General features: G+C 36.5%; 1 protein-coding gene across 6 annotated transcripts in view; it reads left to right on the forward strand.

The window, feature by feature from the left end:
• Positions 1-25,749, forward strand: part of LOC110458065 — a 30,580-nt gene that overhangs the window by 311 nt on the left and 4,520 nt on the right. The window contains exons 2-11 of one of the 6 annotated variants that reach the window (XM_021509622.1): positions 1,112-1,281; positions 2,126-2,324; positions 3,057-3,098; positions 5,547-5,558; positions 10,331-10,447; positions 11,204-11,231; positions 12,860-12,874; positions 15,619-15,679; positions 16,381-16,415; positions 22,073-22,154. In XM_021509622.1, coding sequence (XP_021365297.1) covers positions 1,112-1,281; positions 2,126-2,324; positions 3,057-3,098; positions 5,547-5,558; positions 10,331-10,447; positions 11,204-11,231; positions 12,860-12,874; positions 15,619-15,679; positions 16,381-16,404 — 668 coding nt within the window. In that variant the 3' untranslated portion in view covers positions 16,405-16,415; positions 22,073-22,154. Of the gene's footprint in view, positions 1-1,111; positions 1,282-2,125; positions 2,325-3,056; positions 3,099-5,546; positions 5,559-10,330; positions 10,448-11,203; positions 11,232-12,859; positions 12,875-15,618; positions 15,680-16,380; positions 16,416-22,072; positions 24,596-25,749 lie in introns of those variants that run through there. The other 5 variants (XM_021509619.1, XM_021509616.1, XM_021509620.1 and 2 more) reach the window with 5 other exon arrangements.

The following is a 25,749-nucleotide window of genomic DNA, read 5'->3' on the forward strand; positions in this document are numbered from 1 at the left end:
CTTCTTTAGAGTTCCTCTTTATTTAACATTTTTTTTAACATTCATTACCTTTCACCACATTTACATCTAGTGCATGAACACTTTGTAATCTGCTAACGAGTTATTTACGAAAAAAATGAAGGAATGTTTTAATTCAAAAAAGAAAATGTCCTTTAGTATTGATTTAAGTTGATATCATGCCAATCGTAGGTCTTTCCTGTTTCATTTGACCTGACCTTTACCAACACCCTGTTTGTGAGGCCTTCTCCCAATGTTAAACATAACCAATTTATCTGTTACAGTTCTGCCGACCTACACCAACGCCCTGTATGTTACGCCATTTCCAAATGTTAAAAATAGCCAATATATCTGTTACAGTTCTGCCGACCTACACCAAAGCCCTGTTTGTTACGCCATTTCCCAATGTTAAACATAGCCAATTTATCTGTTACAGTTCTGCCCACCTACACCAACGCCCTGTATGATACGCCATCTCCCAATGTTAAACATAGCCAATTTATCTGTTACAGTTCTGCCAACCTACACCAACGCCCTGTATGTTACGCCATCTCCCAATGTTAAACATAGCCAATTTATCTGTTTCAGTTCTGCCCACCTACACCAATGCCCTGTATGTTACGCCATCTCCCAATGTTAAACATAGCCAATATATCTGTTACAGTTCTGCCCACCTACACCAAAGCCCTGTATATTACGCCATTTCCCAATGTTAAACATAGCCAATTTATCTGTTACAGTTCTTCCCACCTACATCAACCCCCTGTATGTTACGCCATCTCCCAATGTTAAACATACCCAATTTATCTGTTACAGTTCTGCCCACCTACACCAACGCCCTGTATATTACGCCATTTCCCAATGTTAAACATAGCCATACCTGTTACAGTTCTGCCCACCTACACCAATGCCCTGTATGTTTCGCCATTTCCCAAGGTTAAACATAGCCAATTTATCTGTTACAGTTCTGCCCACCTACACCAATGCCCTGTATGTTACCCCATTTCCCAAGGTTAGACATAGCCAATTTATCTGTTACAGTTCTGCCGACCTACACCAACGCCCTGTATGTTCCATTTCCCAATGTTAAACATAGCCAATTTATCTGTTACAGTATTGCCAACCTACACCAACGCCCTGTATGTGACACCGACTCCCAATGTGAATGGTCAGTATTACTCTGTGGGAACCTCACTGACGTTCAGCTGTTCCGGTACTGTAGGCAGTGACAAGAGGATCCACACGTGGTGTTACAAACAAGCAGGCAGCAATACCGGATTTACGGTACAGTTAATGTTGTAATTAACTTGTTGTAAGAATATATACATATATACACATTCCACTTGCATCACATTCGAATTCTGTCACCTTCTCTCAAAAAGCTTCCCACAACAAAATTGGTTATGAATTTCTTTTAATGTCACTCTACTTCAACTATATGGTAAAATGTGACCGGACGGAATGCTGTGCTCGATGTATTCAGCATGGTATTTCAGTGAGATAGCACTATAAAGTCAGCACCAGATCCACACTATTACAAGGAGGCAATAAGTACACCAACATACCCTGTCTCCTGCATACACACACACAAGCATGCATACACACATGCATGCATGTCCTTTAATGACCCTGTCTCTGGCTCACATGCATGTATGTCCTTAAATGACCGTCTCTGGCTCACATACATGTATGCTTTCACAACATACACTGAAGCACGTCCTCCAATGGCCTTAGCTGTAAAACAAAATAAAACCAAACCAAACCCTGTTTACATCACCACAAATTACAGAATAGTTATCTGATGTTAAGGTACAGAATAAGGTTATACCAGATGGTAGTCTTCGTCACACCTGAAGATGTTACATAACAAGGTCACAGGTAACATACATCTCAGGGTCATTTATCACATCGCTGTCGTACTGCAGTCCTGTCACTGACCAACAGTGGTTTCGTTTGTTATTACCGGACTGGTAAGTCCCTACATCAGGTATATCTGTCTTTGTTCACTTTGTTGTTCCGTGAGATAATCTAAGAAACGGTCACAACAAAATCTTAGAAATGGTCACAACAATATAAATGTATCTTTAAGAGTCCAGCATTTGATATGATTTAGATTTCTGTTTTTCAGGGCTACCCTACTGCAACGGACATTAATCAGAATGAAAACGGTTTGGTCCAGGATGGGTGTAACTACAGGCGCAGCAGTACACTGACCTACAATGTAACGGCAGCAGACACAGAAACCTCATTTATGTGTGAACCATTCACTGGCAGCATGTGTGGTACAAGTGCAGCAGGTCTGAAAACCAACTATACCATTAGAAACTGTACGTATTAATGCCTCCTGGATAGAAATATCGTGATTGACAGTCATAGATACCTTATAACAAACTGAAGCTAAGCTTACAAATCGTCATATATAGTGAAAGTTTGAAATAGCATGTGTAAATATAGCACTTTCCTACTTTTCATTGAAATGAAGGTATCGTAGGATTCTGTCCTGGCCAAAGTTTTCTCTGGCCAAGACACAGATTCAGATATTTCGACAGATAATGTGTGGTTAGTCGGAGTTTCCTCTGGGCCCGACACCAGACTCAGAAATTCTGGACAGATAAATGTGTGGTTGTCTGAGTTTCCATCAAAACGTCTAGTCTGGTGTCAGGACCAGAGAAAACTCAGGCTAGATTTTGTCCTAACAGATAATTAAGTATAAAGTTTTAAATCAAAATTTCGGTATTGTGTACTTTTGATGGGAATATGAATATCCTGAAAGTGTAAAAAGTATCTCGGATCCTTTTAGATTCCCCCAAAAAAGTGGAAAGTGACTAAAAGCAAAGTTTGTCACCACCATTTCAAGGTTTGTGTCCATGATGACTCTTATAGTCTGATCAGCTACACGTAGGTAGATGATTCTGTTATGTGGTATAAATGTTACACCAGCAGGCTAACTGATGTACAACATCACTTTAATTGATAAAAAACAACTTAAACTGAGGTCTATTACAACTGTTACTTAGTTGTTTAATTCAGCTAATGAAAATACAAATCTTCTTTTCCAGATGTATCCGGTGGCAATACAGGTGCTCAGGATGATTCAGAAAGTAAGTATAGTATACATATAAACTGTGTAACTTGTTATACACTGAGACATTGTAACTTGTTATAAACTGAGACTGTGTAACTTGTTATACACTGAGACAGTGTATAACAAGTTACACGGTCTAAGTGTATAACAAGTTACACGGTGTCGGTGTATAACAAGTTACATGGTGTCAGTGTATAACAAGGTACACGGTCTCAGTGTATTACAAGGTACACGGTCTCAGTGTATAGCAAGTTACACGGTCTCAGTTTATAACAAGTTACACGGTCGCAGTGTATAACAAGTTACACGGTCGCAGTGTATTACAAGTTACACTGTCTCAGTTTATAACAAGTTACACAGTCTCAGTTTACAACAAGTTACATTCTCTCGGTGTATAACAAGTTACACGGTGTCAGTGTAACTTGTTATACACTGACCCTGTGTAACTTGTTATACACTTAGACCGTGTAACTTGTTATAGACTGAGACCGTGTAACTTGTAATACACTGAGACCATGTAACTTGTTATACACTGTCTCAGTGTATAACTAGTTACACGGTCTCAGTGTATTACAAGGTACACGGTCTCAGTGTATAACTTGTTATACACTGAGAGAATGTAACTTGTTGTAAACTGAGACTGTAGCTTGTTATAAACTGAGACATTGAACTTGTTATAAACTGAGACCGTGTAACTTGATATACACTGAGAGAATGTAACTTGTTACACCCTGAGACCGTGTAACTTGTAATACACTGATACCTTGTATCTTGTTATACACTGACACAGTGAAACTGGTTATACACTGAGACCGTGTGACTTGTTATACACTGAGACTGTGTAAATTGTTATACACTGAGACAGTGTAAATTGTTATACACTGAGACAGTATAACTTGTTATACACTGAGAGAATGTAACTTGTTACACACTGAGACAGTGTAAATTGTTATACACTGAGACCGTGCAACTTGTTATACACTGAGACCGTGTAACTTGTTATACACTGAGACTGTGTAACTTGTTATACAATGAGACCGTGTAACCTGTTATACACTGGGGGTTATCAAGTAACCGTATACATTATTATCCACAGGGGAAATCAGATAACCAATGTAAATTACAATGAAACAATAAACCTAGTTAGATAGTATAGGTTACCATGGTAATGGCAATATGTACATAAATGTAATAACATTAACACATATTTATACCCCCACAACAAAGTTAGGGGGGTTTACTGGAATCACTCTGTCGTCCGAAGTAACTTGTCCGAAAAACTCCATCTTAGCTAACAGGCAGATTTTATTAAAACTTCACTTGTGTCTGCACAACTGAAATTTTGCATTGATGATCACTATCTGATGTACTTGGCCAAGGTCAAGGTCACTCAATTAATGACGTATAAACTACCAGTATCTGTTGGGGTATTAGTTATCCTTCGGATGACAGTTCCAGTTGCACCAGTATAACACTTTCACTATAAATGTTCATATTGATATTTGAAATAACACTACATTTTGTTTCATTTCAATGTATGACCTGTATAAATTACAAATCTAGTAACATTGGTCTGTTTGTAGTATTCACTCACAATTTATTCTATTTGATGTTATTAAGCTTGTATAATATTTGCAGTTAATTGTGTATCACATATTTGCCCTTTAGTAAACATATATATTCATGCTTGAAATTCAGAGAAAAAAAAATCGAAAGACAAATCAAGACAACTTTGACAAGGTTGACAAAGTTTTGCTTGAAAAAAACCTTGACAAAATCAAAATGTCATGTTTGCTTCAGTTTGAATTTTGGTGGATCAGTTCATGATCACTGTCTGCCTTGCTATACCTGCTTATTCGTACCAGTATTACTTATTACTGATCAGTAACAAAATATTGGAACATTATTATTAACCCTGTCACCCCTATGTAACTTAAGTGAACTCTACCATGCATTAATCTGGAAGAGTCTATTATGGTCTACAGTGGTGAAAGGGTTAAATAATAATGTTGAGTGAAGCACTGTTATCCTTGTTCAAGCTTAATGATGAACCGATAAGACAATTACCCTAAAATACAATGTAGATCTTTATAGGAATCATTTACTTCATAGACCAAATTTAGTTAGTCTGTGATGTTATTTTGCAGTGAGGGAAAGGATTCTTTAAAATAACTTCTCTTCCTCAAACTATTTCATCCCAACATATTTAAACTGGACTTGCCCAGTCTTTGATTTGGTAAAGTTCAAATGTGACTAAAGGGGTGAATTTGTAAATTAACAGAAAATATATATATAAAACACAAACAAACCAAAAATTGCATTTGGAATCTTTTGAAAACACAGGTAATTATAATGTGGTTGGATATCATTGAAGCCATTAGTACTAGTTGCAACTCAAGTGACACAGAAATGCCTTAATATAGCTTGACACCTGTTCTATGTTAAGTCTATGCGTTTTCCCCAGATTCCAGTGGCGGTAAGACCCCTATACAATTTTTCTGTGTTTTGTTATATAGTTATATAGAGAACTGCTCTGTGTACTGAATCTGTGTTTTAGTCTTTTCACACGTTCTGTATATATACTAACACTAGGTTTCTGTCGTCAATCTGAAACAATCAACTGACCAATATATAGATATTGTGTACCCCGAGTCACACTCGTGATGTACAGCTCCAGCAGTGTCAACATTAAGTAACATCATTATATAGTTATGAAGTCAAAATGTCTGATCTATTGTGGACCATTGATATAGACATGTACATCACTGTATCTAACGTGAAAGGCTTAAACCAAAGCCAGTATCAGTTAAATGTTCATCTGGTCCATGCCAATATTTTGCTAAAAACAATTAAAGTATTTGTTTGTTTATATATATAAGCATTGAAGTGGTTTTTATGTGATATGAAAACAGAAGATAAGGAAAGTAGGAAAAATAAATTGAATTGTTACTTTTTGTGGACATATGTTGAGTAATTACGGAGCTATGTAACATCAGCGTCCAGTCACTTGATTAGGGGTTAACTGGCAAGGATTAAAATCTGTGTTCCGACCACAGATAAAAATAACCTACTAATTCCTCATCAACCTTTTTCATTCCAGCTCAATGTGTGTATTTAGATGCTTTGCACTGACTAATGTTTTATTTTAATTCTTCGCATTGATGTTGTGAAATGCTTGTAAAATGCTTTATATTATATTTACCCCCTACTACAAAGTTAGGGGGATGATTATATTTACCCCCTACTACAAAGTTAGGGGGATGACTATATTTACCCCCTACTACAAAGTTAGGGGATTATTATATTTACCCCCTACTACAAAGTTAGGGGGATTATTATATTTACCCCCTACTACTGTTGAGTAATTACGGAGCTATGTAACATCAGCGTCCAGTCACTTGATTAGGGGTTAACTGGCAAGGATTAAAATCTGTGTTCCGACCACAGATAAAACTAACCTACTAATTCCTCATCAACCTTTTTCCTTCCAGCTCAATGTGTGTATTTAGATGCTTTGCACTGACTAATGTTTTATTTTAATTCTTCGCATTGACGTTGTGAAATGCTTGTAAAATGCTTTATATTATATTTACCCCCTACTCCAAAGTTAGGGGGATGATTATATTTACCCCCTACTAAAAAGTTAGGGGGATGATTATATTTACCCCCTACTAAAAAGTTAGGGGGATGCTTATATTTACCCCCTACTACAAAGTTAGGGGGATGACTATATTTACCCCCTACTACAAAGTTAGGGGGATTATTATATTTACCCCCTACTACTGTTGAGTAATTACGGAGCTATGTAACATCAGCGTCCAGTCACTTGATTAGGGGATAACTGGCAAGGATTAAAATCTGTGTTCCGACCACAGATAAAACTAACCTACTAATTCCTCATCAACCTTTTTCCTTCCAGCTCAATGTGTGTATTTAGATGCTTTGCACTGACTAATGTTTTATTTTAATTCTTCGCATTGATGTTGTGAAATGCTTGTAAAATGCTTTATATTATATTTACCCCCTACTCCAAAGTTAGGGGGATGATTATATTTACCCCCTACTAAAAAGTTAGGGGGATGCTTATATTTACCCCCTACTACAAAGTTAGGGGGATTATTATATTTACCCCCTACTACTGTTGAGTAATTACGGAGCTATGTAACATCAGCGTCCAGTCACTTGATTAGGGGTTAACTGGCAAGGATTAAAATCTGTGTTCCGACCACAGATAAAACTAACCTACTAATTCCTCATCAACCTTTTTCCTTCCAGCTCAATGTGTGTATTTAGATGCTTTGCACTGACTAATGTTTTATTTTAATTCTTCGCATTGATGTTGTGAAATGCTTGTAAAATGCTTTATATTATATTTACCCCCTACTCCAAAGTTAGGGGGATGATTATATTTACCCCCCTACTACAAAGTTAGGGGATGATTATATTTCCCCCCTACTACAAAGTTAGGGGGATGATTATCTTTACCCCCTACTACAAAGTTAGGGGGATGATTATATTTATCCCCCTACTACAAAGTTAGGGGAATGATTATATTTACCCCCTACTACAAAGTTAGGGAGATGATTATATTTACCCCCTACTACAAAGTTGGGGGATGATTATATTTTCCCCCTACTACAAAGTTAGGGGGATGATTATATTTCCCCCCTACTACAAAGTTAGGGGGATGATTATCTTTACCCCCTACTACAAAGTTAGGGGGATGATTATCTTTACCCCCTACTACAAAGTTAGGGGGATGATTATCTTTACCCCCTACTACAAAGTTAGGGGGATGACTATATTTACCCCCTACTACAAAGTTAGGGGGATGATTATATTTCCCCCCTACTAAAAAGTTAGGGGGATGATTATATTTACCCCCTACTAAAAAGTTAGGGGGATGATTATATTTACCCCCTACTAAAAAGTTAGGGGGATGATTATATTTACCCCCTACTACAAAGTTAGGGGGAGGTAAACTTTAGTCGTATTGTCTGTCTGTCTGTCCATCTGTCTGTAGACACATTAGTTGTTACGCTTCTCCTCCGAAAGTGCTGCCCAGATTTGAACAATATTTGGTGCACATTACCCTTACATTTAGAGAATTGAATCAATCTATAAATTGGAGCAGCAGCTCCTAATTATGAAGTTATTCCCCTTTGTTTGAAAATGTTCTTTAAAGAATTTTCCTAAAGTTATTGGCACTGGAGACATTACTAAGCCATTCTGGCAACATTTAGTTTAATACTGTCTAAATCACAGAGGTTCAGACGTGTTAGACTGATGTCTGTGTGACACTTACTAGAATGCTATAACTCATTCACCCCTGAAATTTCATAATGAACTATTCCAACCTTTGAATTGGAAGAGTTCAAATGTGACTTCAGGGATGAATTAGTTAACTGTTAAAAGCACATGCTGCTTAATCTGATATATATATGTCCATGTTAGCACTAAAGTATTTTAATATTAGGTTTCCAACTCAATAATATTTGATATCATTATAATGATTTAGCAATTTATATCATACATAAAAATTCTTAAATACTTTTGGTTCCTCATTATTTTTTTGCCTTCTAAAATTACATGGATAGATATATTGTCGACAAGAGTTTGCACACACCCATTTGTGACATACAATGTATTAATCTATATCACAATATCCAGTACAATATATTAATGCTTACAAGCTTTGTATCAAAGTGTAAAAAAAAAAAATGTTCACTATTTATTTATCAAAGCCTTGGACTTTCGTTATCAATTTGTTTCTATAAAAGAATCTTTACTTTACAGGTTATTTTTTTTGTATTAATGTTTTCTATGAAGATTCCCGTTTTGAGATTTGTTAAATTTAATGTACAAATGTAGAAGCACATTCGCTTGCTTTGGTTCACTGCCACATGTACAGTGTCTTGCTAGTTTGCAAAACCTGAAAACTACACGCCTTTATAAGTTGTTGGGAATATAAAATGTTAATGTGAGGAGGGATTCCTGATCTTTTATTGATCATTCCGACTTTACACTGAATGAAATCTTCAATAAGTTTCCTCAGTTTGCAGATATGTAATATCAAAGTTTTACTTTATTCACAAACAAATTATGCATTAGTGTGTTGCGTCATTTTAAGACCAACTGGTCTCTTTGTCAAGTCAATTATGCAGTGTGTATACACTAGATATCGATGGGGGAAACGTCCGGGGTCGAGTGACGTATCAAACGTACAATTTCATTAGATTGTTGTATAGGTACACAATACAACTCGCTCCTNTGGGAGCAGGTATTGATTGTTACGTCACTTGTTTGTGAGAATAACGTCATCAGTTTTTGAGAAAAAGACGTAAGGTTCTCACACAAACCAATGACGTAACAATCAATACCTGCTCCCAAGAGAAGATAACTCTGCAATACGCAAAGACGGAATAGGTACACAATACAACTCGCTCCTTGGTCATTTGACAAAGGGACCAGTCGGTCTTGAAACGTTGTGACAAGTTTAATATGAACATTAATTTTGTTTGTGTATAAAGTAAAACTTTTATTTCGTAAATGACATCACTTACATATGGTATGGTCATGTTCTGAGTATATACCCCCTGCCTGGGGCTGCTGAAAATAATATGGTCTTTAATAGGATTTCCTATTCTAAACCAGAAAAAAGGAATATATATATATCTACAATGTGTAGGGCAACGATGTTATAACGACAGTGCAGACAAAGGAATTAGTCCAATTTCAGGGCAACCCGCCCCTTTATCAAAACAGAAACATGAAAATTTACATATCACAACATGTAACAGAGATCACCCTCAAAACTTGTCTGCACTGTCGTTATTCTTATTTGCCCATATATCTATTTAAGTGATACACATTTGTTTGTTCAGTGCTAATATTGGATCATACTGTCGCTATTACTTACGAGACCTATATATATATATCTACAATGTATATATAGTTGGTAACTTTTGGTAGAAAAAACATTGGTAGTAAATAAATATTCCATATATCTTTATCATTTACAAAAATGCAGGAACTTTGGGGGAGAGTGAGTGAAATAGGCGGGACTTGTTTTCTCTAATCCTAACGGTTTATATTGTAATAACGAACATGGAATATTTTAACAGATCGTCTTAATTAATACCATTAGTCATTTTATTATATAGATCTTCACTTCTACTGACAGTGGTTATATTGAAGCTCTGGAAACTGATAACAGTCAGGTTTTAAACATTATGTTTGATATTTCAGGTACAAGCAGTGCTGGGACGATTGCCGGAGCTGTCATCGGCGCGTTCGCTGGAATCCTCCTCATCATCCTTATTGTGTATTTTGTGGTGTTTAGACGCAGGAGTCCCGGAGAGACATGTAAATATCATACACTAATTAACTGTGTGATCTTGTGTTGATCGTGAAAGTTTTCTTCTTGATGCTCCTGTGAAAATTCGGACTGGCAGGGCATAATGATAAATAAAATCTTCCCGACTTTTCACAAATCTCCTGAAGATGAAACCCATTAAGAGTATATATATATACATTAGTATGATATAAATGTAATTGTTATTCAAATTTATGGGCCTCAGTGGCCAAGTGGTGAAGGCTTCTGCTATTCTTCTACCACTTAAGCCTTCACCACTGGGCAGCTGGTTCGAGGCCTATGTGGGGCAGTTGCCAAGTATTGGCTGTAGGTCAGTGTTTTTTCTCCACTACCAAAACCTGGCACGTCCTTAAATGACCATAGCTGTTATTAGGACGTAAAACACAAACAAACCAAACAAATTTAGGTTTTAAAATTTGTCTGCATACGTTACCATAGCATCAAATGATAACTATCCCTGTTATAATTATGTATGGTATATCAATTATGAAACTGTGGAAAGCAGAAGTTATTTCAATTTGATGAGCCTTGGCTATTTGGAACTAGAATTCTCTTGAAAGCAAATAGGTTCTAAATAAAATTTAACAGTTGCATTTATTTGTGAGTTCATTTTCAGATTTAATTTCTTTTTAAGAAGGAGAGAAAATTAATGATTCCAATATGTAGTCTTTTAAAATGTAAGATAGAAATTGTCAACACACAGCTGCCCAATATTTAACTGATGTGTTTTGTTTTACTTGTTTCAGACAACACGAAAGAAGATGGATCCCCAGAGTAAGTACAGGACACACACAACAGCAAACATCCACAGAACTACCGTAAAAAATTGTGTTATTTGTGGTGTTTTTTTGTGATGATATAACGTTTCAAGTAGGGAATGCGCAAATTTCATAGCTATACATTTTTTCAGATATTTTTTCTCGAAAGATTGTCCATTTGTATGGTCTGCCAGCATTTTGCAGCCCAAAAAAGTACTGTGCAAATTACATGGGGTTTTGCGGTAGTTCTAGTTACCCTCACTAATGGCCACATTAAAAGAACATGAATAGTAGTCGAGGATTTTGATTTTTGCTGATCTTTTGATTTCATGAGGAATATATAGACCACATATCAGAATATACATCCTCGATACTTCAGGGGTTACGCTCACTTTCGCTCTATGCAAACATAGAATATGTCATAGCAAAATTGAAGGCACATGGCTAGCTCTTTGATTGGTCTTGATAACCTGACTCATTGCTAGGCTGATACCTGTCCTTTTGAAGATCCCAACAGAGGTGGGACACCCAACTTCCAAGCCATTCAATTTTACCATAATGTTACCGGGAGATTCTTTTGATGTACATGAAAGGACCAACCTAGTCTTCTTGTCTCATCCACAAGGTGGTGTACACTGAGCCTTTGGTTTTGCTATGACATATTCTAGGGTTGTAGAGAGCGAAAGTGAGTGTAACTCCCGGAGTATGGAGGATGATTATAGCTTTGTGTTAGGTACTGTTGTTTTGGATCTTTTTCACATTTTATTTAGTTTTTCACTGCTCTGTCACATCATCTAACCCTGAGCTTTGTAGCTATTTTATGCTCACCTTTCCTAAGCTCACTGAAGCTTGTGTCATGAAAATCATATGTAATACTTTGTTTCTGCCCCATAAAACAAGAAAATAATACATGTCACATGTTTTGTTTAAACAGTAGAACCAATTACTAAAAATGGTGTTTTATTTTCTTGGTGTTAACTCATAAGATATTTACATAATCACTAAGTACACATATCCACAAGGGGAGTGCATTCAGCCATAGAAACCTAGGTTTGAAAACATACACAATCTAAAGTTCAGTATTAACATCTCCATTGCAAAATCCAGTACTATAGTCTGGTTCATGATTATTAACTCACTCACCCCTGAAGACACATTTAAACTCTTCTAATTCAAAACTTGGATTAGTTCATATGAAATTCAGGGGTGAATGAGTAAAGGCATTATTAAAACATGCAATATGTGTTTACAATGAAACGTAAACACACAGTAAAGATTTGGTAGTAGTGTCAGCAGTGTTACAATATCTAAATAGTCAGCAGAGAGTGTACTCTGATGTTCTGTTTTAGATGTTAGAGCTGTGTAACATGACCCTTTAACCCCTATGTAACTTTAGTAGACTCTACCATTCATTGATCTGGATGAGTCTATTATGGTCTACAGTGGTGAAAGGGTTAAATGTGGCCTCCTATATTCCAAGTTTCTTTCAAACTTAAATATAGTTTAAATTTCATTTTGTTACAAATTTTCATTTACAAAGAAGATATTTACTTTTGTAAAGACTAGAAAAGCGATAAATATTCACTGTGTTATATTTGTCCATGGAAATATAATTCTAATTTGATTGTTAACTGTTTCCTATAGGAACGCAGAAAATGGGTAAAGTATTTTACAATTATTTCACTTGACCCTTATATACAAACAGAAATAGTGAGGATAACTGGATCCGGTGCATTAATGAGAAATCTGGGGCACGTTTCCAAATATAATCTAGAAGCAAGACCCCCGAGATTGTGCTTTGTTAATCTGTAAATGTAACAATTATGTACAATTGTATTCTCCAGTATAATCTAGATACTCTTATTATATTAACGCTAGTGTGTGAGATATAACTACATATCTATATATATTCCAAACACTGTAATTATTTCTGTCAGTGACTATATATCGTGACCTGAAATACAATGATGTTGGTGAAAAGCAGATCTGTCTCAAGGCAAACATTTCTGGTAATTTGAGTTATGTAAACCGTTTAAGGTTACAATAGAAGATTCTGAAGTGGAAAAATAGCTTAATTATGTATTACTGTCATAATTTATTGACTTTCGAATATTCCAACATACTTAACAACTTTTTGAAATTTCCATGGGGGAGATTCTGCATGCTCAAAATTAAAACCTAAATAAAGGTGTGTATATACCCCTTATTGACCAAATTACCTTTTAAATGACATATTTTGAGCTTTTTCGTTCAGATGATATCATTAAATCTTAGAATATGGTAATAGTTTAGCAAGTTCACTGGTTAAAAGGGTCCAAAATTTGGAGTCACCCTCTTAATATATAGGGAGAGTTGGCAAGTTTGTGATATTTCCCAATTTTGCCAAAGTTTCTAAAACACTCTGATGATACATACCTGAGTTGGTATTGATTTTGCATGTCTACACCATGTACAGGGAATGTTACACAACCACACATATCATTGAGGCAGGCAGCACATAGGCTTGGTTTTAGCAATCAGTACACCATCCCATCTCTTTGTTTTAGCAATCATTACATCATCTCTATAATATATCTCTCTGCATGTTCATGTTCATGATAACTGTTTTCTCATTTTCTCTCCGACTGCATGATAAGCAAACATCTTGTATTCTATCTACTTGTAACAACATTGATGTTGCCAGATTATTTAGCCTTTATTTTTCCTGGGTGTCTGAACCATGCAATGATCATCGCATACATTTGTACCGGCACCTTTGGTTTGTATAGAGTTACCTCCCTTCCAACATCTACGTGGCATATAACATAAACTCGCATAGTTGTATAACTAATAATATCATAACTTGATGTTTACATTATTCGGGGGAAAAAATGTTATTGAAAAAGACGTTACTTTATGATACATGTATAGTTTATATATATTGTAATCCAATAATTTCATTATATACCCATCACTTACATGTAAATTGTGTAAACATCTTTGAAATCCAGGGGTTCACCTCTTGATAAATAGAATCTATCACTCCTATGTGGTGTATGTATCAACCAGAGGGTGATATATCTCTGTCTACATAACACAGGAGTGATGGATAATTTTTCTCAACATTTTCATACCGTAAAAAATACCTTCACTGCGAAGTTGTATTTTTGACCCCAATGCACCAAACTATCATCAATTTAATTCATCAACAATTCTTCCCTTTTCACCATTTTTTCCCATGGCAACACATTCGCTTATTTTGAAATGTGGGAATGCTGAGCTTGCTATGTTTTGTTTACATGTGTATTATACATGTGTGTAAAAAGTGATGCATTTGGTTTTGCTAAAAGTGCACAGGGTCACAGGTCATGTTTAAAGAAGTTTGTTGTCTGGGACATAATATAGTGCATTTCAGCTGTCTTAATCGAGGTAGATCGAGACAGGTTTATCTTTTCCCTACCAAAAACAGGGATGTACCTGTGAAGTGTGGGAGAAACTCATTTCTCTCACCCTTCACAGGTGTGTCTCCCGTTTTAGCCGGGAAAGATCAGCTTGTCACCCCCTAGGGGGAGATAGCCTCGTGCCGATTAGCACGTGTTCAATTGTGACGTCATTAAAATGTGTCATTGGTAATTGTGACGTCATCAAAGAGAATGACGATATGTATACCCCACATGTGTTTTTGTTTACAAACATGGCAGACTATTGTCTGTGGAGCTGTGACTGAAATAATAGGATGGGAGAAAAATAATCATCCCCTACCTTGAGGGTGTAACATAAAATCTCCAACCCTCAGGATGATTTTTTGGTTGTCTAACCCTCGGCTCACCTCTTGGGTTGGAGATTTCTCTCGGTCACACCCTCAGGGTAGGGGAAGATTCTATTAATCTTCTCCATTACTCATGGATCACGTTGTGACAGAGTCAATGGCTGGCTGTTAGCTATTGTTTAGGTTATCAAGGTCAAAACTGACCCAACAGACAATGCTGGTGGTATTCATGGGATGATGGTTGGAAAGCTACAAAGTGTTAATAGAAGATCACTCTGGTAAAACAATTATGCAGAAATAGACAGCTTGTGTCATCTGCGAGGTGACATTAAAATAGATTTGTGAGAAGAAAACCTTTGGATTTTGAAGATGTCTGAAGTTATCAAAGATGAGAAAGAAAAGCTTCCTTATATTAATATGCACCCATATATCTGAAATGACTGCTTTAAAACAGGTCCTACCATTTCTACTGTAAACTTACATAGCATTCATTGATCTTGTAATTTAAAGTGACCAGCTATCACTCTAAGCTGTACCAGAACAAGTCAATGTCTTTTTCTGCTCAGGATTGAGACCATGATCTTACTCCATGTCAGCACACAGACTATAGAGATGTAAACTTTTGTGATTCAGTGAAGACTTTCTCTGTTTACAGAGGCCCAGCCCACACAGAAGGACCTGTATACAGTGTACCAGACAAGAACCGCTCGAGAGGGGTAAGTGTTGTTTACTTGGTTACCTATTGTTACCATGGTTACTTGACCGTATGGTTACCCTGTTATACTGGTGGTTACCTATTGTTACCTTGGTTACTTGTCCGTATGGTTACCCTATGTTATACTGGTATCTCGGTCATAAATACCTGTCAGTATGTCACTATGTCCTCCTGACTATACTATATACTATATATAGATTTTGTTACTATATTTAGACTTTGTTACTGTACCCAGACGTTGTACCTGTATCTTGACATCATCACTTTATGTAGACCATGACTTCAGACTGTTCAGCAATTTTTATCGCGTTGGTTTTATTTTATCATTTCCCTGGTACATATAGCAACAGCAGATGCCACATGTGTTTCTTTACTTTGACAATTCCAGACAGTCTCATATCTTATTGAGATGCTAAAATTTGTTTTATTCACATCAAAGATCAGGTGTAATTATGCACTAGACTATTTTTTTTACAAATATCGCAACCACATATTAGGGCATAGCAATTATATTGTACTGGGTTTTAAATAATTGAACTAGTTCCACTTGAATCTGCCACATTTTATTTTACCATGGATACAAAGAAAAGTGGTGAACATTTTGGAGGGTAGACAATCCTTCAATTCTGTGATAACGAAAAACAGGAAAATGCAGTCATTTTGGTCCGTAACAATATATATCCACTGTCCAATCTGTTACAGAATAATGAGGACACTTTAGAATGAATCAGAAGAAGGTACCTTTAGTACGTTATAATGGCTTATACATCTAAACTGCAGAGCACTTGTTTTTATTGCATATTTTTTACGACATACAGTGATGAATGCTGCATTCATGCAGTGCTGAACGCTCGTACACTGATGAATGATGCATTCAGAAATGAAGAAGGATTGTTTATATGAACACATTGACAGCAATGTCCTGTCATTCTGTGAATTACATCCCTAAGCTACATCACTGATAAATGCTTGTTAAATCTGTCTCGACCTTCAGTACATTAAACTTTTGTGCTCCAGAGCATGACATACGTGATTGACAATTCAATTCTCTACACTCTGCAAAGTTCTGCTTTAAAATGTATGTCAAAATAATACTCATTTCATCATTTCTTACGTCAGAGACCTCATTTAAACACTGTTTCTAATAGTACCCTGCATGTTTATCTCCTAAGGTCCGCTATTGTTATAGTAAAGAATTCCTGTAGAAATACATATGTTACAAGTTCAGTGGCACGTAATTACGTATTATAATACATACTCAATAGTCCCTCATTGTACTTTCGTGGGTTATAGCAGGGATAATAACTCGGTATATCCTCAGTATATTTCTGGGTCATTAGATCACTTTATTCCTTGCACTAAATCATGATCTGTATTTGGGAAGTTTATCAAATGAATGGAGTTCCTAAATCATCAAGGTTATAATTTTTTGGATTTTTTCCGGGGGGGGGGGGGGGGGGGGGTGTATTACATGTAAAGGTATTTCTACCCTGAGTGCTAAGAATTGTATCTTTTTGATTTAAATTTGACACTTTACAAGCATATATATGTATACAGTGAATTTTTGTCAAGTAATTTATCAAAAATATTTGTACTTATAGTGAAGTTGTTGATTTGTTTATAAGTGTTATGGTTGTGTAAGACAATTGTTTTAAGATTTAGATAAATGTGTGTCTGTGGTGCATGAGGCTACATAAGGCTTGATTAAAACATATCTCAATCCCATGAAAGGAATACTATTTTGGAAGGCACCTTGTACACCAAATAAATTTGTTATTTCTATTTTTTTTATTTTTTTTTGTACATTGATATATTGTGTTTGCCTCCAAAACCTCCACCTGATACAGAGTTTATAAGTGTCCTACCAGTACTACTGGAGGGATGTAGAGTTAGTGTCCTACCAGTACTACTGGAGGGGTGTAGCGTTAGTGTCCTACCAGTACTACTGGAGGGGTGTAGAGTTAGTGTCCTACCGGTACTACTGAAGGGGTGTAGAGTAAGTGTCCTTCCAGTACTACTGTAGGGGTGTAGAGTTAGTGTCCTTCCAGTACTACTGTAGGGGTCTAGAGGGTAGTGTCCTACCAGTACTACTGGAGGGGTGTGGAGTTAGTGTCCTACCAGTACTACTGGAGGTGTGTAGAGTTAGTGTCCTACCGGTACTACCGAAGGGGTCTAGAGTTAGTGTCCTACCGGTACTACTGAAGGGGTCTTGAGGTTAGTGTCATACCAGTACTACTGGAGGGGGGTAGAGTTAGTGTCCTACCAGTACTACTGGATGAGTGTAGAGTTAGTGTCCTTCCAGTACTACTGTAAGGGTCTAGAGTTAATGTCCTACCAGTACTACTGGAGCGGTCTAGAGTTAGTGTCCTACCAGTACTACTGGATGGGTGTAGAGTAAGTGTCCTTCCAGTACTGCTGTAGGGGTGTAGAGTTAGTGTCCTGCCAGTACTACTGTAGGGGTCTAGAGGTAATGTCCTACCAGTACTACTGTAGGGGTCTAGAGGTAGTGGCCTTCCAGTACTACTGTAGGGGTCTAGAGGGTAGTGTCCTACCAGTACTACTGGAGGGGTGTGGAGTTAGTGTCCTACCAGTACTACTGAAGGGGTGTAGAGTTAGTGCCCTACCGGTACTACTGAAGGGGTGTAGAGTTAGTGTCCTACCAGTACTGCTGGAGGGGTGTAGAGTTAGTGTCCTACCAGGACTACTGGAGGGGTTTCAAGTTAGTGTCCTACCAGTACTACTGGAGGTGTGTAGAGTTAGTGTCCTACCGGTACTACCGAAGGGGTCTAGAGTTAGTGTCCTACCGGTACTACTGAAGGGGTCTTGAGGTTAGTGTCATACCAGTACTACTGGAGGGGTGTAGAGTTAGTGTCCTACCAGTACTACTGAAGGGGTGTAGAGTTAGTGTCCTACCGGTACTACTGAAGGGGTGTAGAGTTAGTGTCCTTCCAGTACTACTGTAGGGGTCTAGAGATAATGTCCTACCAGTACTACTGGAGGGGTCTAGAGTTAGTGTCCTCACAGTACTACTGGAGGGGTCTAGAGTTAGTGTCCTCCCAGTACTACTGGATGGGTCTAGAGTTAGTGTCCTTCCAGTACTACTGTAGGGGTCTAGAGGTTAGTGTCCTACCAGGACTACTGGAGGGGTTTCAAGTTAGTGTCCTACCAGTACTACTGGAGGGGTCTAGAGTTAGTGTCCTACCAGTACTACTGGAGGGGTGTAGAGTTAGTGTCCTACCGGTACTACTGAAGGGGTCTTGAGGTTAGTGTCATACCAGTACTACTGGAGGGGTGTAGAGTTAGTGTCCTACCAGTACTACTGGATGGGTCTAGAGTTAGTGCCTACCAGTACTACTGGAGGGGTGTAGAGTTAGTGTCCTACCAGTACTACTGGAGGGGTGTAGAGTTAGTGTCCTACCAGTACTACTGGAGGGGTGCAGAAGTTAGTGTTAAGGTTAAAGGAATAAAAAAAAAAATGTCTGAAAAATAATATTCTGTTAAGTTAAGACAATTTTTGAGAGCATTTTTAAAACTGCTAACAAAAGAACTGAAGAAGTTTGAGATTTTTCTGATGGTGCCTGTGTATTTCCAGCTTTATATGAAGGTAAACCGGTCGTCGTTCAGAGATATATCTTTTTCCTACAGTCCCGAGCGAACGACTCCGAATACACCCGTAAGTCAGCGTAGATATGGTTTTCGTCAAGACCAGCTGTGTAAAACAGGATATCGCTTCATAGAACATGGAAAACAGATCTTGTTACATGTTTATTATAGAGAATTAACACACAGTTACTGTATTGTACGATTAACCATTACACTGTGTATTGTGTACATTGTATATTAACCCCCTGTATTTATTTATACACAAACAGTTAGGGCTGTTTACTTTTGTTGACGCTATGGGAGATGTAGATATCAGAGAATCGTTTTGTGTTTTTTTTTACACCATGTTTAATATACCACTTGGCTTATTTAGTTCTCTCCCACCTGGTGATATCACTTTGTCATGTAGATAGTGATTGTTTTGGAGGTAAATTTTATTTTGACATGTTTAAGATTCTGTGTATCATTTGAAAATGTTATACCTTACTATATATAGCTCGATCAACTTGGTAAAATGGTAATAATATGAATGAAAAAAAAAGAAGTAAATCAACATTTGTTCAGTGTTAGTATATATATTATAAATCTGACTGAAAGTTTATGTAACTCGTTCACCCCTGAAGTTTCGTAATGAACTTTTTCAACCTTTTTATTCGAGGTAAAATACGTCTGCAGGGGTGAACTAGTTAAAGAACAATTTAGTTGACATATACAACCACTAAGTCCTTCCCCCAGCCAACATTAGTGAGGCTTTCTCTGGAGCAGCCTATTTTACCTTGTCAATGACTGTGTATGTATTAAATAAGGAAGAATACTCTAGTTTGTTTTGTGCCTCATGAGTAGATCTTTGCAGATTTTTCTGCATGTGGGAAAATGGTAACAGAGTCTGGGAAATACTCCTGACAAAATGATCCAGAGAAGTTTTTAATCAATATTATATACAAATCATAGCAGACCTGTTATTAGTTTGTGTACCTGCCTTCACTGGACTGTACTGTATATATTCAGTGGCAGTCATATATCCAGTATGTACGGTGGAACCTTGTTAATCTACAAGTCATGCTTTTTAGACATTTCAACTCCAGAATTGTTGATTTTAAGTGATAATGACAGGTCCTTCATTGTGATATATTATTTTTTTTCCTTTCTGAAGCATAAAGTTTTCAAACTAACAAAATTCCACTGTTTAGTGTTTATATACTGTCAAGCCTTGTAAATCCAGTTGATTTATACTATCCAGCCTCCACTTAATTATAATCCAGTTGTCCCACTGTCCAGCCATCACAAATCCAGTTGTCCCAATGTCTAGTCATCACTAATCCAGTTGCCCCTCTATCCACCCACCAGTAATCCAGTTGTCCCACTGTCCAGCCATCACGAATCCAGTTGTCCCAATGTCCAGCCATCACTAATCCAGTTGCCCCTCTATCCACCCACCACTAATCAAGTTGTCCCACTATCTAGCCGCCACTAATCCAGTTGTCATACTGTCCAGCCACCACTAATCCAGTTGTCACCACTATCCAGCCACCACTTATCCAGTTGTCCCACTATCCAGTCACCACTAATCCAGTTGTCCCACTATCCTGTCACCACTTATCCAGTTGTATCACTATCCAGCCACCACTAATCCAGTTGTCCATCTATCCAGCCGCCACTAATCCAGTTGTCTCACTGTCCAGTTACCATAATTATACCACTTAACCCCCACCTTTAATCAACATCAGTTTTCCCCTCTATCCAGTTATGCCACAATTAATACAATTTTCCCACTCAACATCCAGCACTTTAAATATTGTTGTGTCATTTTCCAACCAGCACTTATCAAGTTGTTCCAATATCAAGTTCACTAATCCACCAAGTCTGCTATATTGAATCACAAATAAGCCCATGTTTGTTGCGGAGGTGTCTGAATTAACAAGGCTTCATTGTTTATATACTTGTATATTATAATTATTTAAATTAGAATGAATTTACATACAGATAATTGTATGAGGTTGCTTGAAGGGGAAATAACTCTATTATGTATGTAATGACGGCAGTAATTATCACTCGATGCCTTGACAGAGAATGCATGTAAGTGTATGTATCAGTATGCAAGTTGTACGTCAACGAAGGAAAGTCTTGTGTCTTGTGCATGGCAGAGCTACACAGTGTAAACAGATTCCTACTCTATCTATAGCTTATATATCGGCTACTATATATCTACAAATTGTCAATTTTCTTAAGAGAAAAAAATTAAAATAATTTCTATTTTAAAATGTGTGCAGCATGCATTTCAAAATAAAATCGGAAGCATTGCTTGCACAGAATTTGAAGATTTTTTTTTTAATTGCTCTTTCTAATAAAAAAGTTATTTAAAGAAAAGATAAAAACTGCCTTTTGTTTTCTCAGAGACAAAAGCAAGATATTGAATGTGATCTTTTGGAGATTAGGCTCTCTATAAAAAAAAAATCTATGTCAAGAAATTAACTGTACTTTAAATATTATCAATGATCATTGCAAAATCTGGCTATCAATAAGTATGACCTTATCAGGGTAGGAGGTAAAATTGTGGAATTTTTTTATTTTTTTTTAAACATTCACGTTAATATAAAATATATTACCAGTAACTATATTTTTCATGAGAAATCTAAAAAGCATCAACATATATTGGACATGGATAATTGTCCTAGAAAATATTTCAAATAATATTATTGAGGATGGTTCAATTATTTTCCTAAATTATCAAAAGATAATATTGTTTTGATCTGCCAGTCACTGACACCGATTTTCTTTGATGTATTGACAGGCATCTCCCCCCGGCCAGCCCCCATCCCCACCCCGCGAGTACGAGTCACTGGTGGAGGCCAAGCGCGAACTACATTATGCTGACCTTGACATCGCTAGTCGTCCGCCCGGTGTCCCGGCTCCGAGGCTCAGCAAACATGTACCAACTGAATATGCTACTGTCAAATTTGTCTAGCTTTGGGGAAACTGTTTAGAAAGAAAGTAGTTGTGAGAGTCTGTAGAATGTTATGTATGACAGCGTGTAAGTTGAAGGATTCTAGCATGCGAGTAGGTGTAAGTACTGTCAAAGATACAGTTGTAAGTGCAACTTTCATTTTTACATTTTTTTCCAATTGTAGATAATAAGTTTTAATGTTTTGCATGATTGTTGTATAATGTGACATTTTGTGTGTGCAATATTTCTTTGCCTCTTTATGTAATAACTACAGTTATCTTTTGCTTAATTGAACGAAAATATACATTTTGAGCTCCCAAATTGAATCACCAATCCTCACATCAGTAGCCTAGTAGTTCTGCATATAAATTGCTGCAGTCAAAAACTAAATTTTTGTTACAATGCTGATGTGGGGACCAATCAAAAATATCGTTACATTGCTGATATGGGGACCAATGGAAACTGTTGAAACATTGCTGATTTTGGGACCAATGAAAACTGTTGTTACATCGCTGATGTTGGGACCAATGAAACTGTTGTTACATCGCTGATGTTGGGACCAATGAGAAATACTGTTACATTTGTGATCTATAGAATGTGTGGAATAGTGGAGGTATAGTGATTGCTCCTCAAATTGTTGACGATTTTCAGATCTGGTAAAAGTGTACAGTTGACATTGTATTCCTCAATCAACCTGAATCACCTTGTGAACATGACCACCAATCCTAAGTGGAGTGGTATCAGTAATATAATTATAAGTTAAATGATAAATTTTCTGATGTTTCTATGACAACGACTAACAAATCCCTTTCAGAGGAAGTGTTTCTCTCTGTACCGATTTACAATCAAATGGTTAGTGTTGGATAACAAATGTGTTCACTTTATCACTGAAGTTAATGATCTTTTGTTAACACAAAATTTGAGCATTAAACATTTTTTAACCATTGATACAAAACTATCTAGAACAGGCTTCAAAGGAATAATCATAAATACACATTGTTTAATGTACAAAAAATGTGTTTGTAGTTATGATTTTAGTTCATGTATGCAATTGTTTCTTCATTCTGTATCCTTGATGGTTAAGATAATGAGGTTATTTTGAAAATCTCAAAACTGATTTGTAAAATGTAAAATTTAATGATAGCTAGACAGGTGGCTGTTTTGTATTGTAAAACAGTACATATATTATTGTGTAGGAAGGCTTGCATTTATGACATTCGGATAATCTTCATTATTTTTGTACATAGGAATATTTATGTAAATCTGTGCTATTACATAATTTATGTCTGTATGTTAAGTGGACATGTATCAGAAACATTGTGTTAGTATGCTCACTGGCCAGTGTACTGATTTGTTTGTTAGATGTATGGTATGTATTTATAATTACTTGTTTTTGTCCAGCTTATTTGACATAAATCTGTGTTGAGGTTTAACAGTGTTATACTGTAGAAGTCACAAGCCTAAATAGGATACCTACACTAAGGAGTATTAACCTCAGTACAACACTGCACTAAACTGCGCTAACCACAATGATACAAAGCACTACGCACTAAAGATTATAAACTTCAATATGATACATACATGGCACTTGTACACATGAACTTCACTATGGTGTAAAATGTTACTGGATTGGTTTTGTTAGACTTGTGTATTAATTGATTGGTGCCGGTAGGGCCTTGTTTGACATGGTTTTGTTAGACTTGTATGTTAATTGAATGGTGCAGGTAGAGCCTTGTTTGACATCGTATTGTGGTGCAGGTCAAGTCTTGTATTTGCCCTATTCTTGTAAGATTTCAAAAATCAAGCCTTGAAAATGTTAATTTTAAATTGACAAATATCACTCAAAGTGTACAAGTTGTTGGAATCCATTATATGGTGCTGTTAGATGTCTTCCATCAAGCTTTGTGATTGACCTTTATGACCTAGTTATTTGACCTTGAAGGTCTAGAAATAGTCTCAGTGACCTAAAAAGTGCCATATTACTGAGTGTCTGTATACCCAATACAGCGCTAAGTAGAATAGATACAAGTAGGACTAGCAACAGATTTGTGGACAATTTAATTGTTCTGGTGTTTTATTGCAAGATTGTAAATTAGATGTTGTATAAGAAGTATATATTTTCGGTGATTACTTACCTGCAAATGTAGGAAGGTCTATGGTAAATTAAAGTCTGGAATCTGTATCTTATTGTCATAGATTAGAAAGATACTTACAACATTTCCATTCAAATCCAAGATTTTATACGGGCACATTTTTGTAGGGATTTAGTTTCACCTAGTAACTATTGAGGATCCTGGTGGGGTGTCCTGCTAGGTGTCTTCGGCAGTATGTTTCAGTGAGGTAGCACTATAAAGTCGGCATCAGTTCCGCACTATCACAAGGAGACAAACACGAACATATCACAACCTCCCAAAACACACACGCATACACTACACGCATGCATCTTGCACACAGGGGAGGCCGTCCTTAAATGACCAAAGCTGTTAATAGGACGTTAAACAATACCAAACCTAGTACCAGCTGACTAACAAAAACTGTAACTACGCATCAGAAACAGGTTTTCAGACATGACTAGGGCTTTACTCGAAAACTTTCTGAAATAAAAACCATACCTTGATGAACTTTAATGAGAAATATTAAAGATGAAATAAACAAAATACAATCAACAAGAGTGTTCTGTGTTTAAAAACGGACAGGCATCCTTAAATCGACGGTATTGAGAAAATGTAGTTTGAAATTTAATTCCTTAAAATATGTGATCATTGAAAGATGCCTTGTAATGATATATAGATTTTTTAGAGAAAAACTTTGTTTATGGTCCTGCCACGTATATTTTATATTTTATATACATTATATATATAAACAAGCCTGTATTTTATATACATTACATATATAAACAAGCCCGTATTTTATATACATTATATCTATATAAACAAGCCTGTATTTTATATACATTATATATATAAACAAGCCTGTATTCTGTCTTCTTGCCAATACTATATCAACTAATTCATTTTTGAGACAAAGTTATCAATATTTGTAATAAAAAGTATGTATTCAAGAAAGGAATCTCTGAAGGTATGAAAGTGTGGTGTTTATCTAGGTCTGGTGACATTGTTAAATTAAAGGTTTGATAGGGTGGTATTATAAAGGTTTCGTGACATTGTTAATTGAAGGTATGATAGGGTTGTATTATCTAGGTCTGGTGACATTGTTAATTGAAGGTATGATAGGGTGGTATTATCTAGGTCTCGTGACATTGTTAATTGAAGGTATGATAGTGTGGTATTATCTAGGTCTGGTGACATTGTTAATTGAAGGTATGATAGTGTGGTATTTATCTAGGTCTGGTGACATTGTTAATTGAAGGTATGATAGCGTGGTATTATCTAGGTCCGGAGACATTGTTAATTGAAGGTATGAGAACGTGGTACTATCTAGGTCTGGTGACATTGTTAATTAAAGGTATGATAGGGTGGTATTATCTAGGTCTGGTGACATTGTTACTTGAAGATATGATAGCG

The sequence above is a fragment of the Mizuhopecten yessoensis genome, unplaced genomic scaffold (assembly GCF_002113885.1).
Source record: "Mizuhopecten yessoensis strain PY_sf001 unplaced genomic scaffold, ASM211388v2 scaffold9423, whole genome shotgun sequence".
NCBI classification, from domain to species: Eukaryota; Metazoa; Mollusca; class Bivalvia; order Pectinida; family Pectinidae; genus Mizuhopecten; species Mizuhopecten yessoensis.